Here is an 11,466-nt window from a genome sequence, read left to right on the forward strand (position 1 = left end):
CTTGTAATTTTTCTTGTAAGTATATGTTGATGCCTGTTTCTCCCTTTGAAAGGGAGAACACTATTATTTCTCCATTGAAAAAGCACTTTCTGAAAGCCATCACCTCAGCTTATAGGATGAGGGAAGTTCAGGCTTTGATGGCAAAATCCTCCAAATGCTTGACTTTTATAAGGCCAGAACTACTTTCAGGCTGTTTCAGGCTGTTATGTTTCTGCCAAAAGTGGTTTCAGATTTTCTTGTAGATGCCAATAGGCAAACAGGTATCTTTGTTGAAGTCTTACCACTCTCATATGATTGTGCTTTAGATATTCTTTGGTTATTCCTTGACAGTTTTCATTTATCTCATAGGGAGTTTATCTTATGGATTTGGGAACATGTCAAAAAGTAGCCTGGCTTCTTCTGAAAGACACTACAGATTTTTCCTTAAGATTAAGATGTCTCATTTACTAAATAAACTATTGTGTTCAAGTTCGTGCTTGATCTTTTATGACTAAAATCATTATCTGCACTCAGCCATATGGAATTTCTGCTTTTAAACTCTGATAGTGATAGTCCAGGCTATTTACCAAGTGCTACTTCATCGTAGCAACTTTGAGCTCTCTTGTTTGGCAACCTTCCCTATTGTCGTTATTTTGAAATAATCATAACTTCTTTCATTTGCAAAGAAATTTATACGTGCAGATGTTTTAAAGAAATAGGTTCCCTGTCTTGCAACAGTTGAGTTCATTAGGATACTGTTGTTTGTTAGAAAACCCAGTGTTTCTTTTCCACTTGGAGGAAGTCCTCACCTGAATATTGGATCATTATGAAAAAAATTAATTGTAGATGGGACAGATGAGACTTTTCTGCATCCTTGTAGGGAGACAGCATATGGAAAAGTGTGAGTAAATAGCAAGATTTTAACTGAAAAATCTGGGCTTGTGCTTATTGGGCTCTTGTGACTGAAGTAGTATTGCATGGACAAAAAGTTATTGTGGGATAACTATTTCTTGTTGGATCTTCTAGAAGGATATATTTTGTTTTTCACTATTAACACTGTTTATTTCCATTTCATTGAATATGGATTAATGATGGGTCATTTTCATCTTTTTTTTTTCCCCCTAGTCCTCCATTTTCTCATTCCTGTGTAATGGTAGTCACTGCAGAAGAGTGTTTAAATTCTAAGAATAAGTTGCATAAATCATTCCTATACTATTGTTTTTTGCAAACAGATTACAAAAAACACATTCTTGTTAATAAAAATATTAAATAAATGAGTGTTTCCCAATCTATTTTTATCCTGGGAAGCCATTGAAGGGTCACATAACCCACTTTGCTAAAGTATATTTATTTCATGAACATAGTTCCAGTTTCCAGTCTATTTGTTACAGTAGAACCAAATCCTCCAAAATTTATTTTTGCATTTAATTTTTCAGAGAATGTTCATTCCAGTTATTAACCATATCAGCTGTCTGCTAGTGCAATATGGATTTAGGATTTAATAATTGTTTTGATACACATGTTTAAACCCAAATGTTCAAATCTAAAGCAAGAAAATAGGTATGTGCCTAAATCTGTATGCAAGTGGTGAGCACTATTTGTCTAAGTGCAAACATTTTGGTTATTGTTTTGACTGCTTTGTAAAAGGAAAAGGAGGAGTTTTGAGATGGTGTATAATAGTGGAATTCTGTTAACTGCTGCATACAGGTCCTCATCTCAAGCTGTTCACGATGCCGAACTTGTGACTGTTTGGTTCATGATGAAGAAATCATGGCAGGTTGGACAGCAGATGATTCTAATCTCAATACCACATGCCCTTTCTGTGGGAATTTATTTCTGCCTTTTTTAAGCGTAGAAATCAGAGATCTTCGACGACCTGGCCGGTAAGAAATTATTACATGAATTTTCCTCAATTTTGTATGTACATTTTTCTCAATTTTCAAGATTTATATTAAGCTTTTTCTTTTCCTGCAGGTATTTTCTGAAGTCCAGCCCTTCTACAGAAAATATGCAGTTCCCATCACTTTTTTCAAATCAGAGTGGGAAGTCCTGTAACACTGCAGCTACTGTTGGCCTTGCTACATCTCTAATGTCTGTTCAAGAAGATTTAAGTTCAAATAGGTAAACCTGCATTTTTCTGGTGTCACATTGTTTACATAGAAATTACTCAGGTTCTCTGTAGATGTGCATGTATTCAGCATTAACAGAAGTACATTCTATAATAAGATACTGTCTCAAAAGAAAAAGTTGATTGAAGATGAGAATCTCCTTGTTGCTTCTGCCTTACCTCTGAGTTGGACACCTCGTTGCTCTATTGGCATGATGTTCACCTTTTCCTCTCTGATGTTTAAAAAAATAAATAAATCTAGACATCTATAATCAATCAAATTCTGCAAACTTTTCTAGGATATTTGGGTGCATTACCGGTGCAAGGGGGAATAAAACTTTATTTGAAGCATGATGAGTATAGTGGTTGACCAGGTCAAATGTGAGCTGTCATTTTGTCTCTTCAGTCAATGTCATGCTCCATTACATGAGCCTTCCCTTTTGTTTCTGCCTGTTCGTGTACACATTTATGAGCACTCAGGGAAAAGCAGAAAGCTGAGATTCTTAACTTTTTTTTTTCCCCTAGCAAACCTAAACACCGTGACAATGTTTGTGCCAGAAGTATCCAGATCCCCTCAGGAAGAAGACAAAATACCTCCGGGTCAGAATGTACAAGTCACCCTGTAGCAAGGAGCATCAGTACTTTTGGCCCACTGGTAGAAGATGAGAAGGAAAACCAGAAGATCAGCCATATCATTCCTACTGGTAGCCTGCCTGCTACTTTGCAAGGACCAACAGTGCGTAGTTTGTTTCTACCTTAAATGTCATTGTTGTAAGTGTGCAATAGATTCCAGAAATGAAAATGGCATTAATCAGGAGAGCGGAATTAACAATCCCAAGTTACCAGAAATATTAGGTTTTATAATTTAAACTAGGATTAGTTGTAGCTTTTAAATGTTGATATGTCTCTGAGGGAACAAAAGCATTCATAAGACTTTTGTAAAGATAGATTCCAACTAATGGCGTTTTCTTCTTTTTTTACTATAGGATTCCTTGGGGCTAGAATGGCGCTTACCTAGTCCTGATCCTATAACTGTTCCTTACCTCAGTCCTCTAGTGGTATGGAAAGAGCTTGAGAGCTTACTTGAAAATGAAGGGGATCATGCAATAACGGTGGCAGACTTTGTAGATCATCATCCTATTGTGTTCTGGAATTTGGTGTGGTATTTCAGACGTTTGGACTTGCCTAGCAACTTGCCAGGATTAATACTTTCTTCTGAACACTGTAATAAAAACTCAAAGGTATGGAAACAGATAGGAAATATTGACATGTGAGGAAAGTTTGTTTTCCCATATAGGAGATCATTAGTTATTTCAATAACTCTCAGGAGTGTGTCTTACAATGTGCTGGGCCCAGTCCTGGATTGGTAAAGAATGTGCCAACTGCAGGAAAACGTGCATAACTCCGGAACCTGGGCTCAGCAGTACTTGTGTGGGGTAAGTAGTTAGCTCTTACTAGTCACACTGTAATTTGTGATCTTTAATTACAAAGAAGATAAGTTTGATTGGTTTTATTGCACTTTGACAAGTTGAGCAGCAGAAGAGGGAGGAAACTTTGATTTTTAGGAGTGTAGGAAGATGCACAAAATACTCACTTGCTATGCATTACTGACATTCTCTTCATTTTTGATGATATGCTTTCTCTGTGAACAACCCGGTTTTACAGCAGTTGTAATATTAAAAGCTTTTTAACATGAGGCCTGTAGGTTTGAAGATACATTTTAAAAACGGAAGTCCTCTGTCATGACTTTGTAATAAAATATCTTTATGTATGCGTTCTCCTGTTCAGATTCCACGAAACTGTATGTCAGAGGACAGTAAATATGTTCTTATTCAGATGCTATGGGACAATATGAAATTGCACCAGGATCCAAGGCAACCTCTGTATATTTTATGGAATGCTCAGAGTAAGCTTTGTTTATTGTTTTTTGGGGATTTTGTTTTATTTTTAAGAACAGTTTTCATTTTGAGCAACTGAAAAAAACATTAAAAAAATATTTCTTTGTAGATAGTTCATGCAAGATACCTAACTGATTTTTGATCATGCTACTTTTTGTCTTGCAGGTCAAAATCGCACTCTTTTGTTTGAGAGTGAGTGTTAAGTTTGGTGTTGCTACTCTAAGTTTGTGACTTGTTTTCAGGGGAAGGGTGGTCGAATGTTTTGCAGTAAGCTTGAACAAGTTTCATTTTCCAGCATATCTGTTTCAAATCATTGACCAGTATTTCCAGTGGCTTTTTCTTCATAGGGAAGGGAGAAATAAGAATATAAGTTGAATGCAACATATTCCCTGACAATTCATCCATTTAGCTTATCTTTTTATTTTTAGAATTTGCTTACTAAGAATTTTGTTGCCACCGTTAGATCATATACCCTGAAAATGGCTCATGACCCATTATGGCTGTTGAGTTTTCTCTTACATGCTTTTTGTTTCCTTATTTTGATATTATGTTGTTTTGATGTTTATTGTTCTTTAATGACATGTCTGTTTTCACAGTTTGTGCAGCCTCCCACCTCTTCTGTTTTTTTTTAATTACTTTCTATATGAAGAATGATTCTTCTTACAGTGTTTCCAATGTTTTGCAGCCCAGAAGTACCCAATGGTCCATTTATTACAAAAAGATGATGACTCTTTTAACCAGGAGCTCTTGAGAAGTATGGTGAAAAGTATTAAGATGAACGATGTCTATGGACCAATGAGTCAAATACTGGAGAGATTGAACAAATGGCCACATATTAAAAGACAGAGGTAAGAATACAAACATGCCTAGCCGGAGCAAGCAGGTACTGTTTTAAGGGGAAAAATATGTTGTTCGGCAGTGTCATTTTAAGTTTACAACTGAATCTAGTAAATTTCTTTGCTTTGAAAATTTTCAAAAACTGAGGTTTTTCAGAAAATCTATTTCAAAACATTTTCCTTTTCTCCCTCTCCCTCTCCCCCTTTGACAGCCCTATCTTTTTCTTCTTACTGCTGAAGTGTTGGCAGATCAAGCAGGGAGAATGTGCGGGGGAGTGGTTTTAGGGTTTTTTTTTTTTTTTTTTTTTAACTTAAGAATCAAAATCCTACACTTGTCCCTAGGATGCACTTTTTTGTTTTTAAGTTTCCAGTAGGGAAAAATAGGGGAGCTGAGAAATCAAGTCTTGCATCACCTGGAAAGTTTGTTTCGATTAGCAGTGGAATTAATGAAACTGTGTTTCCTGTGAATTTTTTTCTTGCCTATATTTGCTGATTTTTATGTATAACAAGATATATAGCAGCCTTTTTGACAGCTGGAACATTGACAAGGTGTCTTTTATCTGCTTGTCTACCTGCTTTTTCAAGATATGTAGAACTGCAGAAAAGCAAGCTCCTACCTGTCAAATTTGGTAGAATTTTGCCAAAGCTAAGCTACCTGCAGGCCGAGGGGGAAAGGGACACATGATGCAATTGCAGCTTCATTCTCCTATGAAATCAGGATAAGAATTGCCAAAATGTATAATAAATTCTTATAATGTTCTGTCCACTTTCTTGAGTGGAAATAAAAATAAGGAGCAGAAAAAAGGTGAACATTTTTTTTCAAAGTCGGAGTTCTTCTAGTCGCTGTTTGAAACGCTGGCATATTGTGTCTCCTAAGTGCATGTTTCACTCTGGGGCCTTTTACAACATCTACTGATGGTGCTGGAAGTTGTATCAAGTCCCTAGCACTAGTGATCTCCATGTGTGGGAGTCCAGGGCGTTCTCCAGACATCAGAACTGACAGGGTTTTGGAGGTGTGGTAGGGAGTTGTTTAATATGTCATTTTTCAAAAATAAGTTATCTTGATGCTCCAATTTATTATATTTAATATAGATCGTTTTGTGTTATATTACTTCAGGATATAAATTGATTGATTCTTTTTGCAATTTCAGGAGCCTCTATAGAGAAATACTATTTCTTTCACTTGTTGCCCTAGGAAGAGATAACATTGATATAGGTAAGTGTTTTAACTAACTCAGATAAGCATAGATGATCAGTGCGTGCAAATTGTTATTTCAGCTTCCAAAAAAAATCTATAGAGTAGATGATGTATATGTCATTCTGCAGTAACTGCTGAATAAAAGACTTTCCAGTTATTTTTTCTGGTGATAAGCTAGTAGGTGTCATTATATTTGACTTGTATTTTTGAACACTGTTATATAGGTTTTTTCTATTTCTGCAGATGCTTTTGACAGAGAGTACAAAATGGCCTATGATCGTCTCACAGCTAATCAAGTGAAGAATACTCATAATTGTGATAGACCACCAAGTACTGGAGTGATGGAATGCCGAAAGATTTTTGGAGAACCGTATCTTTAAATATACCTAATAAAGAGGAGATATCTATGATGTATACCTGTGTAAAATAACCACTTCAGTCACAAGGAGCATCTCAGTCTTCAGTGTTCAAAAATCTGTGTACGAATGTACTGTGGCAGAAGGCCTTAGAAAAATTAGGCCTAAGTGCAGTTGTAGAAATGGACTGAGTGAAGACTGGGCCAAATACTATTTCCCTGTCCCATGTCCTTTCTGCAAATCAATTTGCAGAAAGGATGTTTCTAAACAAAATGAGTTCCCCAGCTTGGGACAACGTGTTACAGTTCCCTTAATTTAAAAAAAAAAAAAAAAAAGTAACAGGTGGACAGAAACAATGCACTGAAACTAATGTGAGCGAAGTAAATTCTTCAAAACCTATTGTTTACATAGAATATTCACGATGTTATGAAGAGCATAAGAGTTGTATTATACATATCTTAAATTGTTTATAGTAAGTTGATATTTTTTTAATTTTTTTTAAATTACTGGAGTGAATTTTAAATGGACTTGCTGCATAAGCAATACAGTGCTTATTTTTTTTGCAGTACACTGCTATTTATAGTAACTTGTCCAGTTACTTTTTGAAAAGCAATTTGTTTTTAAAGCAGTATAGAAATATAAAACTAGACAATGCTCTAGATACAGGATTTCTCTCATGCACACATGGAAAACATACTACCGCAGCAATCAGATGGCAAGTATGATAAACTTCTCTAAAACTCTAGTAACGAACACACTGATGTCTCTGTAAAACACTTCTGTAGAAATAGCCTTCTCCTCCTCCTCTTCCTCCTCTCTTTCCATCTCTCCCCATTCCCTAGAAGAATCTGTAGCGTACTGAATAGTCCTACAGATTATTTTATGGAATCAGTGCATTTCAGCTGTTGGCACTTGTTAATGTGACCTCATTTCAGATGTAATACAAAGCAAAAGACAGCCTGCAAAAATTTCTCTATAAAAATGCAATGTTTAGAACCTCTGGTGGATGTGTTCAAAACACACTAAATATGGCACGTACTTAATGCTAATCCAAAGCTTTTGAAAAAAGTAGATATAGCAAACTTGCTACAGGGAATATATAGGGAATGTATCTTATCAGGGCATGTTGTGCATACTTAAAGTACGTGGAATGTTTGGGCTTTACTTCACAGGCAAAATGACTTTTTTTTTTCCTGTGAAGAAAAATAATGCTCTGTCAGTCCTTGTGGTAGAGTCACGGCTTTTGACTTACGCTTTCTTGTTCTAGAGAATTCAAAAAAATGCTCTGTGCTTTTGGTCATGTAGCAACTCCACACCAGAAAGTAGGCTACGGAGAAAATACTGGAGGTTTTCTATGGAGGTGGGCAAACAGACATTGAATTGTATAAAACATCCTAAACCAATTAAGCCGTGCTTCAACAGACTTTATTTTTTCTTTTTTTAGTAGTCTTTATTTTCTGATTCTAATTTTTTAATTGTTGCTGTTTATAATACTTCTAAATATTCAGCTGTTCCATTAGATTTTTTTTTTAATATATATTTAGGTCTGCCTAGCTGCAGATATATTTTTTTAAAACCTCTTTAGTTTGCAAGTGTAATAATACAGCAATATTTAGCCAGGCAGAAAGGAGATAAAGTAAATGTAAGCTTTATAGTTTATTAAATAAAATAGAATGGGTCTCTTAGAGGCTTAAATGAGAAGTAATGCTGCTATGATGCTCTATATAACCTCTTCCCAGTCCTTCTGTAACGTAGTAAGAGGATGCTGCCCTAAGGAGAAAGGATTTAAAATTTGTAGAGCTGCAGGTATATGCTAATTGCAAGATGCATCTTGATGTAATGCAGTCTTGCTAGATACAGCTTTTATTGGATAATACCTCTTCTTAATTTGCTGCTAATTATGTAGCTGAGTTTTTTTTTAAAGTATCCTCACCCCCATTGCTGAAGTGGATCTAGCAGTGTTACACTTACCACCATTTTTCACATTTAATTTATTTTAACAATTTGTGATGCTTATTTTGTAGTGCCCACACTTTTAAAGTATTCCTGGTGCATGAGATGTAGCGTGGTTTTTTTTGTTTTTTTTTTGTTTTTAATCTAGGTACGTGGTAAACAGTATATCAGTGTAGGGTGAATACATACCCACTTCATTCTTCTAAACTATTGTGAAAATATCAGATTATTTTTAACATACTCATTGTAAGTACCTATTAGTATGCATGTATGCTCTGCTCTGTACAGTAGCTACACTGTATTTACCAAGTAAAAATCGCATACGGCAGTTGCCGTGTATATGAATTCATACATATTTGTGCTGTGTGTAATGGAGTGTTCCTAGCTTTTTACAGTTGTTTCCCACATCATTTACCGCTTGGGGCAGCCACTGTCTTATAGCACCTTCAAGCCATGAAGGAGGGCAACTGCTTTCTCCAGAGCTGCCGTGGTGCTATAGAGGTACTGAGCTATGAAGCAGGCTTCACACTTCGTATTTTCATCTGGCAGAAGCAACTGAGCCTGGTCTCTAACCACCTCTCCCTTAGACGTTACCCTGCAACAGCGTATGCTAGTACGGGAATAGAGGCAACACTTGTAATATGTGGCCCAGCGTCTCTCTCCTAGTCCCAGCTTAGTTGTAAGTACTTTCAGCTGTCTTCATTTCTTATAAAGCCAACAAGTTTGCCACTTCATTCAAGTATCAGCAGTCCTGTCAGTATTATCAGGAAAGTATATAACGTACCATGAAAAGGATTGTATATGTATCTTTATTTAAGATAAGCAATCTTACTGTGTTCTTGCATCCTCAAAGTGGCATTCCTGAAGCATTGCTGAAGTTTAGTTGGGTGTGCTTTTAAATTAATATATCATGTAGTACTTCATCAAGTGAAATCATTATACTTCATTATAATGGATTGTTTTAAAACAAGTCTGTTGCAAGTCATTCCACTGTAGAAGTACTATAATAAAATAGTTGAATAGTGATATACTTTAAGTGGGAAACTTTCCTCATTCATATCATAATGTTCAAAATATAGATCCTGAGGAGGATAATTTTTAAGCATCATACATTTCAATGTTGAAACAGTTTTCAAATCTCACTGTCCTTTATTAGAAAAGCAGTTTGAGTATATTTTCCAGTACTGCAAAGGTGGATAAATATTTGAGACATATTTTCAATTTAAAATTTTGTATGAACTGAATTTTCTCCTTTTGTGTACTAAATAATGCTTCTGTCAAAAAACCTTAAGCAAAGGTTTTAAATTTGCAGTGCAATATATATTTTGTTTTACTTATGGTTCCACTGGAATAATTATTGGAGATGAAATAGTGAAATGTGAATAGAAACTGTGCTGTTTTCCTGACACTGCTAACTATTTCCCATTTTGAGTAGGTTTGCTGTTGGTACAATTACAGCCGATGAATTAAATTTCCACTGACAAATGAATTGATGTGTACACCAAGAAAGAGACAATTCCTGCATGTAAAATCTTTTTATAACGAATGGGAGATGCAAATAGTAATTATAGAGAGGGGTATTTCTGGATATTATCTCACTGGGGTTTTAAAATGGTACTTTTAGTTTGCAAGCAGCACTTTTTAAAAGAATGGTTGTAGATTTGTAAATATGTAATGTTTAAATTTTATTTACCAAAAAACAATATGTTGGATGTTTGCTTTGGTTTGTAGTTCATTTAAAATAAGCAAGTCAGTGTTCACAATGTTAAATCTTTTTCTGTCTCATCCAAAAGAAGTTTTACAGTGAGTCAATAAAAAGCTTAAAATCTCTCTGGTTATTTTCATTAAAATTTTATTAAATGGATTAGAATGACAGAAATGTCTGCAACTTTTAACTACATTGTTTGCTCACTTGAGGTAATGTTAACAATAAATCTTTCAGGTTTGATAGTTGATGTCAGTGGCATTTTTCATAATGGTTGTGTAAAGACAGTGCTAAAAACAGGAACTAGTGCTGGATACAGCAATCTCCAAATTTTGGAGGCTAGTGTCAGGATGAAAACAGAACTCAAGCATTTCAACTTCCTCTTATTGTAATGTTTCCACTTCCTGATTTTAGCTTTTACTAGTTTGCAGTTTGGTATTCTAACCCTAGCTCCATTTAGTCTCTTTACAGTGAGATGTAAATCCATATGATGCCACGCTTGCACTGGTTATAATGACCATAAATTTTAGGGATCGTATTGCAAGATTAGATGCCTGCTTAAAAGAAGCCAAGTGGATTGCTGTGCAACTTTCAAATCCTGTTTTCTACTGCATGGAGAAATAACTTTTACTGCTTTGCTTTTTCCCTGAAAACTTTACTATTGTATTTCGCATGGTCTTAACAGGCCAGCAGCAATTATCACTTGTAATGTGCATCACATCTTTGTACTCCTTTTTGGAGGTATTTTGAATACCCCTTGTAGATGCTTTGTAGGGGCTCTCACTGAGAGGATGAATATTGTCCTCTGCGCAGGGAAGTCATGGCAAACTAGCTACAGTGCAAACCTTAGGAAATGACGTGTTCTGTGTAGAGGCTCATCGCTTTTTTGCAGTTTAAGGGAGTTCACTTCTGAAATGCAGAATGTGTCCACACAGGGATTTTAAGCAAAGTAGTGGAACAAACCATAAAGGTCTGATTTTGGTCCCACTGAAGTGAAGTTCATTGACTTCAGTGAGCTCAAGCAGTTTGTTAAATTAATAATTTAGAGTGTGATGCTGAAAAAGAGTTACTATGATGAGTAACATTACGTACTGGAAATTAGCTCTATTGAGGGGATCGGTCACACTGAAAACTTAATGTGTCTGTATCAGCCTTTCCAGGAGTATCCAAAAGTGTACTTTGTTTGATACTGGTTGCTTCAATATCTGATTTTTTGGATCCTAAGGAAAACAGTAGAAGCAGAGGCACCACTTGATTTTTTTTGTTGTTGTTGTTTGTTTTTATTTTTAATATATTAAAGATATTTTAATTTTAATCTTGGTAAGCTTCTGTTATAATTCAGATTGTTTTAATTCAGTAGAACAATAGCTACCTTAAACCCCTTTTGATTTCAATGTATACATATTGGTATCTTATTTAGAATAACAATATTTC

At 35.4% G+C, this 11,466-nt stretch overlaps 1 protein-coding gene across 7 annotated transcripts in view; it reads left to right on the plus strand.

The window, feature by feature from the left end:
* The window catches only part of DENND4A (DENN domain containing 4A), a 58,787-nt gene extending 47,440 nt beyond the window's left edge, over nt 1–11,347 (plus strand). For 5 of the 7 annotated variants that reach the window (XM_067305650.1, XM_067305651.1, XM_067305649.1 and 2 more), the window contains 9 exons: nt 1,687–1,862; nt 1,954–2,100; nt 2,612–2,822; nt 3,073–3,327; nt 3,875–3,992; nt 4,150–4,176; nt 4,670–4,832; nt 5,972–6,036; nt 6,262–11,347. In XM_067305650.1, the coding sequence (XP_067161751.1) occupies nt 1,687–1,862; nt 1,954–2,100; nt 2,612–2,822; nt 3,073–3,327; nt 3,875–3,992; nt 4,150–4,176; nt 4,670–4,832; nt 5,972–6,036; nt 6,262–6,398 (1,299 nt within the window). In that variant the 3' untranslated portion in view covers nt 6,399–11,347. Of the gene's footprint in view, nt 1–1,686; nt 1,863–1,953; nt 2,101–2,611; nt 2,823–3,072; nt 3,328–3,874; nt 3,993–4,149; nt 4,177–4,669; nt 4,833–5,971; nt 6,037–6,261 lie in introns of those variants that run through there. The other 2 variants (XM_067305654.1, XM_067305655.1) reach the window with 2 other exon arrangements.
* Nucleotides 11,348–11,466: the final 119 nt, after the last annotated feature.

Source organism: Apteryx mantelli, chromosome 15 (assembly GCF_036417845.1).
Source record: "Apteryx mantelli isolate bAptMan1 chromosome 15, bAptMan1.hap1, whole genome shotgun sequence".
NCBI lineage: Eukaryota > Metazoa > Chordata > Aves > Apterygiformes > Apterygidae > Apteryx > Apteryx mantelli.